Source organism: Notolepis coatsorum (assembly GCF_963971535.1).
Source record: "Notolepis coatsorum genome assembly, chromosome: 6".
In the NCBI taxonomy this organism is placed as follows: Eukaryota; Metazoa; Chordata; class Actinopteri; order Aulopiformes; family Paralepididae; genus Notolepis; species Notolepis coatsorum.
In genome coordinates, this window is record NC_140170.1 from 168,645,468 (window position 1) to 168,666,115 (window position 20,648).

Below are 20,648 nucleotides of genomic sequence, written 5' to 3' on the forward strand. Positions count from 1 at the left end.
ATAGCCTATAATGTTATAAGTGTATTATTCAGATTTCTTTATTTTACATTTCTTTGCTGAATCATATTGTTTCCTCGCTGCCCGGTAGCAAATGTTTTCTGGTAGAGGATGAGGAGAAGAAGCAGGAGAGGACAAGGAGTAGAATTCAGGAAAGGACAAGGAGTAGAAGCAGGAGATGACATGTCTCTGGTGTTTTTTCAACACTGAACCAACTCACTCAACGTACCACTCAGCTAAACACGTCACCTGTACAAACACAGTACAGACACAGTGCCAGTCCTGTGACAATAGCAAAAGTATCACAGACTTGATATACTTGCTACTGCAGAATGAAGTCACTGCAAAGGAAGTTGATGTAGTGTGTGTGTGTGTGCGTGTGTGTGTGTGCGTGTGTGTGTGTGTGTGTGTGTGTGTGTGTGTGTGTGTGTGTGTGTGTGTGTGTGTGTGTGTGTGTGTGTGTGTGTGTGTGTGTGTGTGTGTGTGTGTGTGTGTGTGTGTGTGTGTGTGTGTGTGTGTGTGTGTGTGTGTGTGTGTGTGTGTAGGTGTGGCATTGACTCATGATATCAGCGTGCCCAGAAGTCTACATCTATTCACATTGTACCAGCATTATGTGCCCTTTGAGACTTTTAGGATTTCACTTTGTATCACAAACCGATATGAAAGCACACAGCGTCCTAAAGACATAAAGGTCATAAAGGCTGTTAGTTTAAGAGGTGTGACGGTAGTTAATGCTGTTTCATGGCCTGTGTGAGTGTTGCCTGCTCTCTACACTTTACTTTAAAATCACTGCTCTCTGACACACGATATCAAGTGTCAAGGGAAAGAATAAACAGCCAGTGTCTTCAGTCATTCATACAACCTGACTTTGCTGCCCCCATAAGATAAGATAAGATAAGATATTCCTTTATTGATCCCCTTGGGGAAATTCAGGCATCATAGCAGCATGGGGGAAGGGGGGGGGGGGGTACAGGTAGTAAAAACAACACAAGCAGTGTAAACAAATAGGTCAATATAATTTACTATCTAACTAACTGAAAAATATATTCACAGAATTCACAGTGACACACATAAGGTGCAGTATGCTTAAGGTAGTGTTATAATTAGCTAACTACTGAAATATACATTATTCACAGTATCACAGTATCCACTGAAATATATATTATTCACAGTATCACAGTATCCACATAAGGTGCAGTATGCCTAAGGTAGTGTTATTGTCCTCCTTGGGTTCCTATTAGTCCTAGGTCAATGTCTGGCAGCAGTCGCTGCCCCCTGTTGTGGAGCCTGGAGGCTGCTAGTATGAAGGACTGTCCGAGACGGTTAGTTGAGTGTCGGGGGGGTATGAGTCTGTGGCTGAACGAGCTTCTCATCTTGACTAGCTCGTCGTAGAGGGGGTGGTAGGGGTTCTCCATGATGGCAGCCAGCTTCCTTCTCATCCCCCTCTCTGCCATCACCTCTAGTCTAGGTAGCTCGACTCCCCATCTGGTGGGAGAGAATATTACAAAGACAGAGTGTGAACCATATGAGTGGTTGTACATTGTGATGTTTTGTGTGTTTTACAGTGTGTTTTACAGTGTGGTTTATAGTGTGGTGTACAGCGTGTTTTACAGCGTTGTGTACATGTGGTGAATGCATGTTCGCATTTTTACCATGTTGTGTGTGAATGTAACGGATATGTGCCGCGATAGTGTGACTACGGCACATAGAAGTGTGTAAAACTCACTCCCCAGAGGCATATAAACCGAGAGCTTAGGGGGGAATTCCCTTCTTGGCACAACGGTTTGTTATGTCGGCCCCGGTGCAGACGCTCAGGGTTCGACTCCCACTCGAGGCACGGTCGAATTTCGTGGCAGGTGCTAGGTGGCACCTGCTACAGTGGTGCCGTGACCCGGATGCCTTGGGTGGTGTGAGTTTAGGGGGGGTGAATGTAACGGATATGTGCCGCGATAGTGTGACTACGGCACATAGAAGTGTGTAAAACTCACTCCCCAGAGGCATATAAACCGAGCGCTTAGGGGGGAATTCCCTTCTTGGCGCAACGGTTTGTTATGTCGGCCCCGGTGCAGACGCTCGGGGTTCGACTCCCACTCGAGGCACGGTCGAATTTCGTGGCAGGTGCTAGGTGGCACCTGCTACATGTACATGTTTACTATGTTGTGTGTGTACATGTTTACCATGTTGTGTGTGTACATGTTTACCATGTTGTGTGTGTAGATGTTTACCATGTTGTGTGTGTACATGTTTACTATGTTGTGTGTGTACATGTTTACTATGTTGTGTGTGTACATGTTTACCATGTTGTGTGTGTACATGTTTATCATGTTACCACAAAATATTCAAATTAGTATTACTGTGTGTAGTGATTCAGGAGGTAGAGTAGAGGACAGCAGCAGTGTGATTCAGGAGGTAGACTAGAGCAGGGGTTCCCAAACTTTTCAGGCCGGGGCCCAGAAAATAAGGCGTCAGAGAGCCGCGGCCCAATGCACATCGTCTGGCTTTTTTTTTTTTTTTTTTTCAGGCGACTGATTTTTTAAGCCAAATATCACTTCAATCCTATTAAGTTAGTTAAGTTAAGTTTGACCATTTCTCAAAAACTGAAAATCATAATTTTTTTTAATATGTTTTGGTAGCTTTTTCATTTGTTTATTGGACAAGTCCGGCAGAGAGGAAGGATGGGAGAGAGATATGGGGGAAGACATTCGGCAAAGGTCGCCGGGTCCGGGAGTCGAACCCGGGACGGCCGTGCACCACCCCTGGCACCCTGAAAATCATTATTTAATAAAACACAGAAAAGGATCACCAAGTTACTCTGGATAAAGAACCCCTTTACAGACAACATTGAGACAAAGCTTCCTGACACATCTCCATCCAAACTCTTGGAAGAACTCATTGAAATCTCATCTGATACCACCTGGAGAGCTGGTTTCAGTGAAGTGCCCCTGGAAACATGTTGGTCTGAGTGTGGTGCTGAGTACCAAGTATCTTATGATGCAGCAGTTAAGGTGTTGATACCATTCAGAATCACATATCTGTGTGAAACTGGCTTTTCATCCATGACAGCTCTGAAAACAAAATATAGGGCCAAGTTGAGCCTTGAGGATGACATGCGTGTTGCCTTGTCAAAGATCTCCCCACGTATTGACAGTATTATTAGCCAGCAGCAGCAGCAGACCTCGCATTGAGCTAGAAATGTCCACTGAGTGAACGAGTGCTTATTAGTGTGGGTGAACCACACTATTGTAATCTATACTATTTATTTATTATTTATTCCGCCGATTTTTGTCCGCTAACTCCTCCCAGAGCTTCCGCACCACATACGTGTATCTAAACGACCGGCTTGGTCCAACTTGAGTTGCTATTACTTTTTGGAAAGTTTCACCGCACCGTTTGGCTACAAATCGACTTTAAACGAGACATTTTGGTCCATAAGGAATGAACGGCAGAACATTCTAGAACATTTGTGATGTCACAGTATGATGTCATAGCACATTCTAGAACATTTGTGATGTCACAGTATGATGTCATAATAGGACATTCTAGAACATTTGTGTATCTATTCAACAATTCTCTCAGATCTTTAACAGATCTTTCTCATTGTGCATCTTGGAACAGCCGTTCCAAGGCTACGACTTTAAATGGGACATTTTGGTCCATAAGGAAACCTGCATTTCTCAAACAAGATGCTTAGAAAGGTGAGTGTCCACAACGGCTAGCTAGCTGTCCTCCAGAGGAATACAGATCGGTGCACAGGCATCACCCACACTTTCACAATTTCCCCACGCGGAATTGTCTAGTCTTCTGTATTTATTTATATTTTTTGAGAAATGGTAACTTGGTGATCCTTTTCTGTATTTAAAAGAAATACATGATTTTCTGTTTTTGAGAAATGGTCACACTTATCCAAATATGCAATTTTAATGGAAAACAGTGCAGCTGCAACAGATAGCACTAGTGATAATTTTCTGTAATTTTATTTAAGAATATATGCTATTTGATTTACTACTACAAGCAGTGTAATGTCAACAGTACTAAGCCATTTAGACCTGAAACGAATACCAAATGTTTTCTGGTAGAGGATGAGGAGAAGAAGCAGGAGAGGACAAGGAGTAGAATTCAGGAGAGGACAAGGAGTAGAAGCAGGAGAGGACATGTCTCTGGTGTTTTTTCAACACTGAACCAAGTCAAGTCAAGTCAAGTCAGTTTTATTTGTATAGCACGTTTACAAATGACTAACAGCCAAACCAAAGTGCTTCACAACATGATAAAAAAACACATACAATGCAATAAAAATACACTAGAAAAGAGGTAGAGTACAGTACAGTGCAAAGTGCAAAACTCACTCAACGTACCACTCAGCTAAACACGTCACCTGTACAAACACAGTACAGACACAGTGCCAGTCCTGTGACAATAGCAAAAGTATCACAGACTTGATATACTTGCTACTGCAGAATGAAGTCACTGCAAAGGAAGTTGGTGTGTGTGTGTGTGTGTGTGTGTGTGTGTGTGTGTGTGTGTGTGTGTGTGTGTGTGTGTGTGTGTGTGTGTGTGTGTGTGTGATGTGTGTGTGTGTGTGTTTGTGTGTGTGTGTGTGTGTGTGTGCGCGTGCGCACATGCATATACATCTAGATCAGTGGTTCTCAACCTTTTTTGGGTCAACCTATCTGATGTCCATGTTCCATAACGCCCCCCCCCCCCCCCCCCCCCCCATCTGACGTCCATGTTCCAACTGTCTTTCAACTAAGACATCCAACCAACTAACACATCCAACTGCCTTTCAACTAAGACATCCAACCAACTAACACATCCAACTTTTCTTTAGTTTTTAATTATGAAGTTAGTGGTTGTTATTGGAATGATTGATTGATTGATTGATTGATTGATTGATTGATTGATTGATTGATTGATTGATTGAAAAATGTATTACCAGATGCAGAATGGGTACAATACAGTACGGCTCAATACACACAATTGATAAGGGGATGCAGACCTACTTTCTATAGAACTTCATTCTTAGATGCTTATATTGAAAGTAGGTAAAAAATTAAAAATAAAAAAATATTGCAATTAATCAATCAATCAATTCGCGCGATTTTTATTTTGTTCTACAATGACTCATGACCCATCAATTACATCATCCAACATTGTTTAAGCAACTAAGACGATGTGTGTGTGTGTGTGTGTGTGTGTGTGTGTGTGTGTGTGTGTGTGTGTGTGTGTGTGTGTGTGTGTGTGTGTGTGTATGTGTGTGGGTGTGTATGCGACCGAGTGAGTGTGTCTGGAAGCCAGACAGTGTGAGAGAGTGAGCTCTGGCAAGGAAGGGGAAGAAATAAAAAAATAAAAATAAAAATGTGCAATCAATTTTTTTTTGCAATCAATCAATCAATTTTTTTTTTCAATCAATCAATCAATTCGCCTCGGGCCTAACGACCACCCCTAGGCATGGTTTATTTTTCACAAACCACTCATGCGCGTGATGTAATGCTTAACTAATATCCCCCCTTCTCTCTCTCTCTCTCTCTCTCTCTCTCTCTCTCTCTCTCTCTCTCTCTCAGGTGAAGAAGTGCATGGGGGCAAACAGTCTTGATACAAAAGCTTTGATAGGCAGTGAACCAGATCAGCAGAAGGAGCTCTGCGACAGGTAGGAATCTACCCAATATAGACTACATTACCCATAATGCAACACACACAACCCCCCTACTGCTGGTAGGTGAACTTGCACACGTTCAAGTGTAGTTTTTAATGAGAAAGCATAACTTAAGGTAAATGTATGTTCAAATAGATGTCATATTTCAACACTGCAGCATTCAAGTTATTTTTTAAAATAATGATTCATATTTTGTATTATTATTATTATTATTATTATTATTATTATTATTATTATTATTATTATTATTATTATTATTATTATTATTATTATTATTATTATTAATAATAACAATATATTTTATTTGTATTATTATTATTATTATTATTATTATTATTATTATTATTATTATTATTATTATTATTATTATTATTATTATTATTATTATTATTATTATTGGAAGGTATCCTGCTGAAGCCTCCAGGTAAAATGAACAGAGAACAAAGTGAGAATGATGATCAGTTTCTCTTCTTTGGCGCCACAGTGACATTCAGTCTAAACGTTTCTGAAATTGGTTTGACTTTTACATCCAACTTCCTGAAACTAGACACAACCATATTTCTAGACATAAAACATTTGCCAGGAGCCACCAGTAGGTTCACACTAAAATGCAGCAGTCTTTTAGCTTCCACTGCGACCTTGTGGTTGACATGGTGCACTACAGGACATCAGACATGGGGACTGTGTGTGAAATCAGACCAAAATCACACTTTTGTAATAGAAATACATACATGCATTTAAAGAAAACAGTCCTGGCTGCTGTCTACAACACTCCCAATTAAATCTGGATTCAAACGTGCCCCCTCTCTCTCTCTCTCTCTCTCTCTCTCTCTCTCTCTCTCTCTCTCTCTCTCTCTCTCTCTCTCTCTCTCTCTCTCTCTCTCTCTCTCTCTCTCTCTCTCTCAGGCTAAAGTCCATCCCAGAGCCGGATGCAGAGGCCTCGCTGCATGTGGTCGATGCAGGTCCTCCCCCCACAGAGACAGAGGAGCTGCCTGCCTTGCCAGAGGTCAGTCACAATGATGATCTACAGGTTAGATTAGGTCAGAAGTGGGGCCCCTGACGAAAAGGTTGTCGGTTCAAATTCCCCAGACCGGTAGGGAACATTTGGGTGAAGTGAATGACTGCACCCCCCCCCTCCCCTCCCCTCCCCTAACAACTAACGCTGAGATGCCCTTGAGCAAGGCAGTGAACCCCATCTGATCCAGTGGAGCGGCTCAGACCGGGGGCACACTGGGCCGCTCCCAGGTGAGTGTGTGTGACCCTCCTCCCTGCCAGTGGACGTCTGGACCCTATAGGACACGTTCCAGCGCTCACAGCACCTATAGAGTTTTTACTGAACGTGGGGAGTTTTAGCTTCTGTGCTCTTGAGACGTGGAACATCGTACAAAAAAACTCAACACTTTTGTATCATTTGGTCAGTTTTAAATCCTTGATCGCCGACCATTCCACTATAATCTGTAATTGTTCTAATTTATTGTACATTTTCAAAGGGGTCACTTTAAAAGGATTTACATTTTTTGTGTATTTATTATGTTTGTATGCTCGACGCCATTGGAAATGAGGGCGTGGCCTCAACAAATCTTCAATTTGAAATAGAGATTGAATGAATGAATGAATGAATGAATGAATGAATGAATGAATGAATGATGTACATTCATTGCTTTGTGTTTGTGTCTGTGTGTTTGTGTCTGTGTGTGTGTGTGTGTGTGTTTGTTTCTGTGTGTGTGTGTGTGTGTGTGTGTGTGCGTGTGTGTGTGTGCGTGTGTGTGTGTGTGTGCTTGTGCACAGAGCACCACCCCACTCCTAGACACGAGGGCCCAGAGGTCGAGGGCGGAGCTGGTGAAGAGGCGGAGTCAGCGGACACGTCTGCCCCGGTCCTTCTCTCTCGCCGTCCTGCCCACCGACTGGAGGTCCTGCGACTCCACAGGTTGGTATAGCAATGGTCCCTGTGAAGGCCTGAAACTATTATAGCAATGGTCCCTGTGAAGGCCTGAAACTATTATAGCAATGGTCCTTGTGAAGGCCTGACACTGTATTATAGCAATGGTCCTTGTGAAGGCCTGACACTGTATTATAGCAATGGTCCCTGTGAAGGCCTGAAACTATTATAGCAATGGTCCCTGTGAAGGCCTGACACTATTATAGCAATGGTCCCTGTGAAGGCCTGAAACTATTATAGCAATGGTCCCTGTGAAGGCCTGACACTATTATAGCAATGGTCCCTGTGAAGGCCTGAAACTATTATAGCAATGGTCCCTGTGAAGGCCTGAAACTATTATAGCAATGGTCCCTGTGAAGGCCTGAAACTATTATAGCAATGGTCCCTGTGAAGGCCTGACACTATTATAGCAATGGTCCCTGTGAAGGCCTGAAACTATTATAGCAATGGTCCCTGTGAAGGCCTGACACTGTATTATAGCAATGGTCCGTGTGAAGGCCTTACACTGTATTATAGCAATGGTCCCTGTGAAGGCCTGACACTGTATTATAGCAATGGTCCCTGTGAAGGCCTTACACTGTATTATAGCAATGGTCCTTGTGAAGGCCTGACACTGTATTATAGCAATGGTCCCTGTGAAGGCCTGACACTGTATTATAGCAATGAACTGAAACTGCATTTTGTATTATTTGCAAACCCAATACTTATTTTAATAAAAAACTTGCTGATTCTATCCTGTCTTATAGCGTTAAAGGATAATTCTGGTAAATGTTTGCTGGACATGTGACGCCAGAAGGTGATGCTAGAGGAAAGGTCACAGGACCACCAAAATAAATAGGTTTCATTTTATTGGGGTCATGAATGTGCACTAGTCTGTGCACAGCAAATTGTATGGCAATCCAGCCATTACTTTTCTGAGATATTCTCAGTTTGGCCTGAAGGTGGTGCTAGTGCATAGGTCATGGGGTGACCAAAACAATAGGGTTCTTCCTCTAGGTAAATGGTAAATGGTAAATGCTGCATTTTATATCTAGGGATCCCGAATATTCACAGCGGGTCAAGAAGTACGCTCCTTTGATTTGAACATTTTGGCCTGATGGTGGCGCTAGAGGAAAGGTCAGGGGTCACCAAAATCTCTATATTCTTTTCTATAAGTGTAATATAAGATGTGGAACGTATAAAAAAAAACAGACCCGCTCAAATGAAGCAAGACTGACGCTATGTCCAACACACCTGCCTCTAATCAGTATATTTTGAAAAACAGAATAATCACTGCACCTGTGTCGTCTTGCGAAGTAACCACACTCCACAGCGGTACTTCAGAGACTTCAGAGACGAGCGACAATAACAGTCATCACATTGACATTTAATAATAATAATAATAGTAAACCTTATTTGTATTGCACCTTTCATACAAGAATTCAGCCCAAAGTGCTTCACAGCAGTAAAAATAGACACAGAATTAGCATAAAATAGACTAAACAAAATAGTTTGTAAAGCTAGAAAAGGTCTATAGTGACTATCCAGCTCAGACAGGATCCAGCACAAATTCAGCTCTGGGTAAACTGTTGTTTACATGTATCATAATTAACACTTTGGCGTCCGCACTCTTGCGGCGATTTATGCCCCAGAGGACAGCGGTTTGTTTACAAACCTATGTACTTTCTAAGAGCTATATATATCATTTATAATGGCTTAAAGAAAATAAAAATATAAGGTTTATCGCGCTTTTCGTCTAGTCTTTTTTCCAGGAAGCTAGATAATAGGCTAAACGTTGGCGCCGTTTTATCAAACGCCATTTCTGCTGTATATATACGAATGAAATAAAACAAACTGCGTAGCATCCGGACTATTACAGAGCATCTATGGATGAAATGGGGGCGGCGGGGAACGCCGATTAGTATTATTGATTAGCAATATAGTGTGCGTTCAATCAGCCATGTTCACTGATCGATCACGTTTTAAAACAATGTCCAATCCAGCTGTAATTTGGGGGAATAGTGTCCTACCGTCCATGTGATCGCCGGCAGCATTTCTTCATTAGTCATCGGATTCTGGTAGATCGATATGTCCATTGGCTAATCATAAATCCCATTATTCCAGGCTGAAAAATACGTTCGGTAACTGGATCAAAGATGGAGGGTCTTCGTTTGGAATCGAGGCTCATATGATCTGCCCACAGGACTGTAAAAGATTTTTTTTTTAAATCCCCTCAATGATACTGCAGTGGAGTGATGGCGCCCCTAAGCGGATCTGGCCGGTATTCATTCGAAAATCAAATATGTGGGTAGGTCATGGATCTCGATCACGGACGTTAATAGCGTTATAAATATGGAATAAAACAATAACAACTTGCCACGAGTATATACGTGGCTCTGGTCCACAACGCATGGCACTGAAACACGTATATACTCGTGGACGGAAGGCATAGTGTTAACAAACTACCCGAGTATCTGGGTCCAGCTTAACTAAGCTTGCCTAGTCTTGCTCTATTATCTGGCATCATACTGATTGATTCTGAACCAAAACCTTGTCCATTGGTCCATGTATGAGCGAGTTGTGTTTTTTTTAGCACCTGAATTGGCTGCAGCTCTTTGGCTGCAATTCAATACAGCAAGGCAGCAAGGCTGCAACAAACAAAGACACCAAAGACACAAAAACATGTCCCACTAGAGCACCAGCATGTCTCAGCTAGCATGTGACATGTTGACCTGTGTTCACACAGATGTGAAGGCGGTCAGGTCCAGGCCAGATGGGTCAGACTCTGAGGAGGAGCCGGCCAGCATGAAGAAGGCCTCTCCACCCCCTCCCACCACCAGGAGAGTCTCCATGTTCTCTGGGCTGAACGCCTCTGCCCTCATGGTAGGTCACCTTTTTGCATTGCCTTTTTTATGTTGGACCCCCACAATATTATTTATTATGTTGGACCCCCACAATATTATTTATTATGTTGGACCCTCACAATATTATTTATTATGTTGGACCCCCACAATATTATTTATTATGTTGGACGCTCACAATATTATTTATTATGTTGGATGCTCACAATATAATCTATTATGTTGGACCCCCACAATATTATTTATTATGTTGGACCCCCACAATATTATTTATTATGTTGGATGCTCACAATATAATTTATTATGTTGGACCCCCACAATATTATTTATTATGTTGGACGCTCACAATATTATATATTTTGTTGGACCCCCACAATATTATTTATTATGTTGGACGCTCACAATATTATTTATTATGTTGGACGCTCACAATATTATTTATTATGTTGGACGCTCACAATATTATATATTATGTTGGACCCCCACAATATTATTTATTATGTTGGACCCTCACAATATTATGTATTATGTTGGACGATCATAATATAATTTATTATGTTGGACGCTCACAATATTATATTATGTTGGACGATCATAATATAATTTATTATGTTGGACGCTCACAATATTATATATTATGTTGGATGCTCACAATATTATATATTATGTTGGACCCCCACAATATTATATATTATGTTGGATGCTCACAATATTATATATTATGTTGGACCCCCACAATATTAGTCATTATGTTGGACCCTCACATTTCTTGGCCCTCCAAAAGATTCTTAACTCATTCTGCGCCACGGGTCGGGGCGCCAGAGGGCGCTATTACGCCAGTGCTGTAAGTCAATGGAGCGCTTTGTTCACTTGCGAGTGCTTAAAATATATCTTATGTCAGTGAGTTGCTTCCAGTCAACATGCACGAAACAGAATACTGCTCGTGGAGGTCCGTCCCACATTACCGAGCGTTACACATGAACGGGCGGGCGGGGTTAGTGTACCATGCCATCGTTGTAAAGGCCTGCCTCGTCTGAGTATTTAAACCCCGCCCGCACGGCTCAGATCGGCCCTGAAAAGAAACTACACCATTTCTAATAGAGTGCAATACCTGCTGGAAGGCGTAGGCGGCAGTATTTGCCCTTTTGCGAGCTCAGACCCATTCCCAATGATAACATCAGGCTGGATGGATGAAAATGAATGGATATAGCTAATAAAAGAAATAACGATTAAAACCCGACTATTCTCGTGATTGGCGCTGAACAGTTGGCTAGTTAACCCGACTATACTCATGACTGGCGTTGAATGAGTTAACATATAACATATTTTGTCTAGTCTATTTTGATGCAATGCAATTATATTTGAGGAGTGACTTTATTATTAAAAGGAAAACGTTTATATTAGACCTAAAAGCGGTTATTTACGGTGACAGCTACCCTATATGGTACAAGGTGCTATAGATAACATTCAGCACCAGCATGTCATTTCATGTCATCAGCATGTCATACGGTGACAGCAGGTGCATTCCATATAGGGAAATGAGAAGTAGGGAGGGGATACATGTTTACATGTAAACAAAAAATTCATAAAAAGGAAATGATAACATTAATGCATTAATCAATATTGTTTTGGGGGAAAAGCAATACTTTTGTTCTGCCCCCTTAGTCATATGTGTCAAAAAGGGTCTCCCTGTTCCATTTTTGAAAGTTTCCATTGAGAAGGTGTGTACTTTATTTCCGTTGAGAAGGTGTGTACTTTATTTCCGTTGAGAAGGTGTGTACTTTATTTCCGTTGAGAAGGTGTGTACTTTATTTCCGTTGAGAAGGTGTGTACTTTATTTCCGTTGAGAAGGTGTGTACTTTATTTCCGTTGAGAAGGTGTGTACTTTATTTCCATTGAGAAGGTGTGTACTTTATTTCCATTGAGAAGGTGTGTACTTTATTTCCGTTGAGAAGGTGTGTACTTTATTTCCGTTGAGAAGGTGTGTACTTTATTTCCATTGAGAAGGTGTGTACTTTCCTTGTTATCTCAGGCTCAGCTGAAGAAGAGAACAGGAGGAGGAGATGGAGGAGTGGAAAAGGAGAGCCCCAAGGAGGAGCTAACAACACCTCCCTCCCATCGCTCCCATCCCCTACTCTCTCCCTCCCATCTCTCCCATTCCCCACGCTCTCCCGCCCTCCTCCCTGTCTCCCATCCCCTACTCTCTCCCTCCCCTCTCTCCCATCCCCCACGCTCTCCCTCCCATCTCTCCCATTCCCCCCGCCCTCCTGCCCTCCTCCCTGTCTCCCATTCCCCACGCTCTCCCGCCCTCCTCCCTGGAGCTTCCCGGGTGTTGCCCCCTACGGGCAGCAAGAATGGAGGGTAAGCAGTGAACCTGCCTTAGTGACGGTGGAGGTACAGGATACGGTCGGCTGCAGATCAGGGTTCCGGGTCTGAGTAATAATGGCGCACTTCCTTATGTATCAGTGATTTATTGTGAATTTGAACGGTGATGGCGTCATGGCATTTACACACTGTAGGTACCGATGATCGTTGGCTGTATGTGGCTTCACGGAGATAGCATCAAATCTGTAGCTGTGTCAAGCTAGCTTAATTAAGCTTAAATACAATTTGGATAAAGTTTTTCCAGCTAAGCCAATTCATTGATCACATTAGCACGCTAGCTAATGTTAGCACGCTAGCTAATGTTAGCACGCTAGCTAATGTTAGCACGCTAGTTTTTTTTTTTGATCCACTTTTTCTCCCATTTTCTATATTTTCTCCCATCCCAATTTCGTATCATCCAATTCAACCCTCCCCTGTCACGAACGCTGTTTCTTGCCTCCCACAAGCCGGCTGCAATGTGGACTAAGTCATACATAGCACAAGTCCCCTCCGGTACTTGAGGTAACAGCAGTCGCATCTTTTCACCTGCGCAGCTCGATCTCTCAGTGTCGAGGAGTAACGCGTGGGAGGCTCACGCTGCCCCCGACACTTCCTGATTCTACTGCGCTGGCGCACCAACCGACTTGTAGGAGTCGCTTGTTCACAACGCTCGATCCCCACCCTTCAGTTTCCCTCCCCGTAATACGGCCAATGTGTATTACTGCGGACGACCAGCTAAACTGAAAACAATGTGGAGAGCTGGATTCGAACACGCGAACCCAGCGTCTCCACATTGGTGGCGAGTGCCTTGCCCACTACACCACCTAGCCGCCCCGGTTAGCACGCTAGTTAATGTTAGCACGCTAGCGGAAAAGCATAACGGTGGGGCCATTGTCTCACTTGATGAAGCCACGTACAACCAGGCAATGATCTTTGGTACAGTGTGATAAACGTCTGACGTTTTCTGTGCGATGCTGAAAAACTGACCCTGAACTGATCTTCGAGGCCGACCATACCACCATACCGACCATACAACAACACACTGTACAAACTGTTTAAGTTCTAAAAAAGATTAGACAAACAGCGACATTTTGAAACAACATTACCTTCACATCATAACGACTGTTTACATATAGTGTTTGCCATTGGGTGGTTTCTGAGCAGATCATTTTGCAAATACCAAACCAAAAAAACGTAATGGTTTTAGTACTTATTTGAAGGCTACTTTTATTGTTAAACCAGCAGTAAGTAGGTAACTACCACAGTGGTGGTGCTGGTGGTGTAGTGCTTGGAATGGTATTGGTGGTGGTGGTGGGGGGGGGGGGGGGGGGGGGGGGGGGGTTGACATTTGTGATTCATTATCATGAAGGTGTTTCATTGCTTAGCCGTAGGTAATTGGAGAGTATGTGATTACATTAGGAGAGTATGTGATTACATTAGGAGAGTATGTGATTACATTAGGAGAGAGTATGTGATTACATTAGGAGAGAGTATGTGATTACATTAGGAGAGTATGTGATTACATTAGGAGAGAGTATGTCATTACATTAGGAGAGTATGTGATTACATTAGGAGAGAGTATGTCATTACATTAGGAGAGTATGTGATTACATTAGGAGAGAGTATGTGACTACATTAGGAGAGTATTATGATTACAAAGACCAATGAGCTGAGGTCAAAGTTGAAAACACCCGCCATAGTGAGGCATCAGTGGAGGTGTGACGATGCTTAGCCTGCAATGATCTGGGTCATTGGATAATAATATGAGATTACAAAAGAGAATTGAAGTCCAAAGTTTTAAACTGGTTGGACAGTGAGATCTGATGCCAGATTGAACAGACATGTGCAAAGCTCCATGTGTGAAGCGGATGAAGTCCGTCCTCTGATGTGTTGTGTCCTGCAGGACGTCGGCGTCTCCCTCGTGGCTGAAGGAGCTGAAGTCGAAGAAGCGCTTCAGTCAGTGCGACAGCTAGGCGTGGCGAGGACCGTGTGCTGCAGCAGGTGAACACCAACCATGTTGTCTACCGTGTTTACTTGTTATCTTTGGTCAGATTGAGCTCTTCGTTAGAAGACATGGAGTGGAGTTGATGTCTCTCGGAGACTGTCAGCTTCTCCTTTTTTTTATTTGATATATTTTGTCATTTCTATTTGATAATTTGGTAACACTTTATAATAACACTCAGTTATGAGACCTTTATAAGGTATTTGTAGATAATGAACTAATCGTGAACAAATAATTTATATACATTCGTAAATTATTATTAAATCGTTTATAACTATATTTGTATAACATTTACAAATTAGTTCTACATTATTTATAACTCATTATCAACATTGTTTGTACTTGATTTGTTCATCATTAAATAATGTTGTTTAATGTGTGTAGTAACACATTTGTAGATGCTTTGAAAAATGGATGTGAAAAAACGTCTATACTGTACCTCCATTTATTTGTTCATGTTCAACAAATGATTTGTTAAGACATTCATAAAACATCTATAAATCATTTGCAGATGCGCTAACGTTACATTTGAAGTTTGTTCCTAATGAATGTGTGCTCAGTGTATTGCATGTGATGATGACACGACACACGAGGCGGGTAATAATTATTTGTATTTTCAGGCTGTATAGGCACTGATACAGCCTGAAAATACAAATAATTATTACCCTTGTACGTCTACACAACAAGAGTTGTAGGTCGGAAATTATGGAATAGATTTACCAACAAAAAACTCCTGGGTCCTAGTGCCCCCCAAGTTACACTACAGTATGCACATGTATTTTTATATGTTAATACAATTGCATTTATCTATAGTCCTAATTCTGTCACTGTTTGATGTCACAAAGAAGGGTGTATCCGAAACCTGTCTACAACATTTGTAACAGGTGATGAAAAAGTAAACAAATAATTAACTGTATTAGACATTTGTTAATGATGAATAGGCTTCACTTCAGATTAGGGCACACAATAGCATCTGCAAATGATTTATAGATGTTTTATGAATGTCTTAACAAATCATTTGTTAAACATGAAAAGACAAGTCTGGTAATTGCTTTGTGTGTATTCATAAAAGTCCACAAATAAACAAACTATTAGACATCTGTTAATGATTAATAGGCTTCACGTTAGATTAGGGCACACAATAGCATCTGCAAATGATTTATAGATGTTTTATGAATGTCTTAACAAATCATTTGTTGAACATGAACAAATAAATGGACGTACAGTATAGTCGTTTTTCAAAGCATCTACAAATGTGTTACTACATATTAAACAACATTATTTAATGATGAACAAATTAAGTACAAACAATGTTGATAATGAGTTATAAATAATGTAGAACTAATTTGTAAATGTTATACAAATATAGTTATAAATGATTTAATAATAATTTACGAATGTATATAAATTATTTGTTCATGATTAGTTCATTATCTACAAATACCTTATAAAGGTCTTATAACTGAGTGTTATTATAAAGTGTTACCGATAATTTTTATAACTTTTATGTGAACATTTGTATTTTTGAAATAATAGAACAATTCATTCTGACTTAATCCACTGAGAAAAAAGTGTTTCAACATGCAAATTTGCTAAATGTTTTATGAAATATTAACTACTAGTTAATAGCTGAACCTTAGCTAATAGCTGAACCTTTTGACAAACATCACATAATACAAATTATTTCGTCTTGTTTTTTTGTATTTCAAAACACTGTAAGTGTTTAAAAAAAACCATGGCTAACGTCTGGTTTCTGTGTTATGTGTTGTGATGTTAAAAAAACATGGCTAACGTCTGGTTTCTGTGTCATGTGTTGTGATGTTAAAAAACATGGCTAACGTCTGGTTTCTGTGTCGTGAGGTTGAAAAACATGGCTAACGTCTGGTTTCTGTGTCGTGAGGTTGAAAAACATGGCTAACGTCTGGTTTCTGTGTTGTGAGTTTGAAAAACATGGCTAACGTCTGGTTTCTGTGTTGTGAGGTTGAAAAACATGGCTAACGTCTGGTTGAAAAACATGGCTAACGTATGGTTTCCTTTCAGAAGACGCTGAGCGTTTCACCTCCACCTCAGCTACCACTGCTGATAGAAACCTTGTCCTTGTGGGATTCCATCTAGTGCCTCACAGACTTCAGATGAAACACGCAGGAAAAGGGGGAATGTAGACGTCTGCCGGGCGTCGTGGCCAACAAGCCCTTTTCAAGTAGTTGACTCTTGAGCATTTTTTATGTTTTGCCTACAGAGGATTTGAGAGGAGATAACAACCTGCCTTTCGAGTGCCGAGACCGCAAAGTGTCAGAAGCACATCATTTGATCTACTGTAGTTCCCAGGCTGTACAGCGGAACAAAGCTATGAACCATCCTAATTTTTTATTGTTTTTAATGGTTTCTTTCTTTTGTTTTGATGTATAAGTACATTCCGGAGTGTATTGACATGTTGATTTTCATTACAGTATGTATACTATGCACACATGTGCACACGCGCACACACACACACACACACACACACAGATACACAAATGAAAATGGAGAACAGAAGGTATAAACAATTAAATACACATTTAGTAAAATTCTAACGTCGCTCCGAGGTCCATGCAAATACAACAAGCGCTGTCCCTTTTTAATAAATTATTCAAGTGATTGAGGGTCTTGATCAACAAAGTGTTTTTTTTTTTTTAATTATATTGTATGAGTTATTCCTAGAAAATCTGCACATGTCTTTGGCACCAGAATAAATTTTCAGATGCATATTAGTCTTTCACTTGATGCAAAGAGGTCATTCCACATTTACTATTGTTAGCAAAACAGTGAGAAAAGCTATTTGACAGATTTGTCGATTTAAATAGACCTTAGTCGAGGAAGTCCGGGTGCTTTCACACCCATGTTCATTTGAAATGATCCGAATCAAAAGTGAAATATAGTTATTTTAGTGGTTCAGTTATTTTTCACATTGCCAATTGACAAACAAACCAAACTTTATAAACAAAGCCATGTGATCACGCAGGTCAGCCTTTTATTGTTTCTGGTACTTTGGTCCTCATCCTTTTTCAACGTGTCAGAGGCCGACTGTCATTGAGAAGATGGACGTTCGCTCTGCCAGGTTGTGCAGGAATAATCGAGCAGTGTATATGAAGGAGATTAGACATCTAATCTGACAACACAAATACCCCATAAAAAGCCCGGTTTAATTCACGTCACGGTGACCAAATGCGTCCACATTTTTATAGGATTCTATTACATTTTCATAACAATAGCGAATATAACTTACCCTGCGGCGTTTTCATTGAGGTTTCTTACAAATTAACGATGTTTTATTTGTCCTTTATATGCGGATAACATTCTAATCTTAAATTGTACCATTATGTTTCCCTTTAGACAACAAACATAATGCTAATGATGCATTTTTGTTAAGATAATTAGGTGACCATTCTCGATCACTGTACTCAGGTCCCATTAATAGTTTAACGCTGTTCAGATCATGTTTTCCTAATCCGGTGCTGACCTGTGAACTACTACTGTAGGTGCTAAAGGTCTTGGGAATTGTATTCATTTTGTAGTCATAACATTCATTCATTTTCACCTTTTAAACCAATGCTGCCATCTACTGACAACAGAAAGTGTTGTGTATAACGTCAACTTGAGAGGCTACCCGCCGTTGTAAACACTGTCGCCCAAAACACATTCTAGAGATTCCCACTTTTTACTGGTACATAGGTTCATATATAATAGTCTTTAGATGACTAAATATAGATGAATACTCATGAAATTTGATATATATATATTCTAAAATAAGTATAATTTCACTTCATCTACCTGTCGACATGAAATTCCCAAACGCTGACGGTAAAAAAAAGCCTGGATGTCGCGCAAAATGGGGCGTGACCGAATTTGGTCCCAGACAAAGAGAGTGACTGAGATTGGTCTACGTTCCGTTATACAACTCGATTAAAAAACGTTTTCACTACCACACTAGAAGGTTAACCGTAGTGGTAGTGAAAGGTTAACCCTTTGTAGTGTGGTATTGAATGGGTTAACACTTTGTATTGTGGTAGTGAAAGGATTAACCCTTTGTAGTGTGGTAGTGAAAAAGGGAGAAACCCCAAGAAAAATGTGAGTGTTAGCAGGTATGGAATCCTAACAAACATATGAGGACAAAAATAATCCTGTGATTTTTTCCAATGAGTCTGATTCCAGTGTTTCACACCAACCCAAACGAACCGCACCAACCGGACTAAACTAGCTAGCAAGCACTTTACTGACATGAACAGAGAAAGACTAACCATAGAGCACAGCTAAGCGATAGCATAGACAACTACTGTAGACAACTACTGTAGACTACTACCGAGCTGATGTGATGAAGTTTTGTTATGATTTTATTTTTCTTGACATCATGTTGATGCTGAATGTTTTCTACAATACTTCAAAATCAATAACCCCTTAAATGCATCACTCTGTATCTGATGCTCTCTCTTGGTTTTTAATTAAAGAATTTGTATTTTTTAAGTACTGTAACTTTGTTTGAGAACTTTATGATCAAAGGAAATTGTGGGAATTATACATACACTTTTCTATTAAATATATATATTGGCTGTGTGTGTATGTTTGTATGTATGTATCTTACATAATTTACCACACATCCGGTTATAAATAATAAATACAGATACATACAAAAACATGAAATACAGATATATACAAAAACATGAAATACAGATATATACAAAAACATGAAATACAGATATATACAAAAACATGAAATACATATATATACAGAAACATGAAATGAAAATGAGGGGTGACAGTGGCTCAGGAGGTAGAGCGGTTGTCTGGTGATCAGAAGGTTCCTGGTTCGATTCTTGCTCCTCCTTGGCAGCGTGTTGAAGTGTCCTTGGTTGGCACCTTTCATGGTCACCAAATTACTAGGAAGAAGGCTGATGTCATTGTATTAGTTTTCTTATCGTCAACAGAACCTATGAATAAACCTTCCTGAATTTCCCCAAGGGGATCAATAAAGGAATATCTTATCTTAAAAAGACCAAGACCTATGAAAAGACCAAAACCTACAATCAACATAGCCTACAAAAAGACCAAAACCTACAATCAACAGAACCTACGAAAATACCAGAACCTACAATAAACAGAACTTACAAAGAAAAACCACAATCAACATAGCCTGCAAAAAGACCAAAACTACAATCAACATAGCCTACAAAAAGAAAAGTCATAGAACTCCATTGTTGTCCAAAAAACAAGTCACAGACCCGTACTGTTTGTTTTAGTCAGTATTATTGATCATTGTAATAAACACAAGCATCATACTGTACCTTTTCTCAGAATTACTTTATGAAGTGACAGTTGATCGCCTCCCAGTCTGGACAGGAGCTATAATCTGGTGTTGGCTGGATAGACCCTATGCATTGTAATGAATTGTATAATGTACAATGTACAGTCTTAATGTACACATAATGTAATGTAATGAAAATACAATAAATACTTCAAAATGTTAAGATAATTTGATTTAAAAAAATACTCAAGTAAAACTAAAAGAATAGCATGCTAAAAATATACTCAAGTACTTAGTAATGTGATTATGATGATGATGCGACCCTATCGCATCTATTCTTTTACCAACGGATTTCCAGTTCCGCGTTCTGCGATCTGATTGGCCACTGATGTTTCTGGTGCGATCTGATTGGCCACTGACGTTTCTGGTCATGTGACATGTGCGCCCAATCGTGTGACGCGCCCATTTCCGCCTCGAACAGCAGCAAACTACCTAACGCCTAGTTTATCACTGGTTAAGCTTAGGCGACTCTTTCGAAGTTGGTTAAGGTTAGAGTTTGGAATCAGGGCTGGTGTTCT

At 40.5% G+C, this 20,648-nt stretch overlaps 1 protein-coding gene across 2 annotated transcripts in view; it reads left to right on the plus strand.

Moving 5' to 3' along the window:
• Positions 1 to 19,552, plus strand: part of LOC311231093 (uncharacterized protein) — a 33,433-nt gene extending 13,881 nt beyond the window's left edge. Inside the window, exons 4-10 of one of the 2 annotated variants that reach the window (XM_084317577.1) lie at positions 5,556 to 5,641; positions 6,554 to 6,653; positions 7,436 to 7,574; positions 10,312 to 10,448; positions 12,459 to 12,787; positions 14,694 to 14,791; positions 16,833 to 19,552. In XM_084317577.1, coding sequence (XP_084173703.1) covers positions 5,556 to 5,641; positions 6,554 to 6,653; positions 7,436 to 7,574; positions 10,312 to 10,448; positions 12,459 to 12,787; positions 14,694 to 14,763 — 861 coding nt within the window. In that variant the 3' untranslated portion in view covers positions 14,764 to 14,791; positions 16,833 to 19,552. The remainder of the gene's footprint in view (positions 1 to 5,555; positions 5,642 to 6,553; positions 6,654 to 7,435; positions 7,575 to 10,311; positions 10,449 to 12,458; positions 12,788 to 14,693; positions 14,792 to 16,832) is intronic. The other variant, XM_084317578.1, reaches the window with a different exon arrangement.
• The last annotated feature ends 1,096 nt before the right edge of the window (positions 19,553 to 20,648 follow it).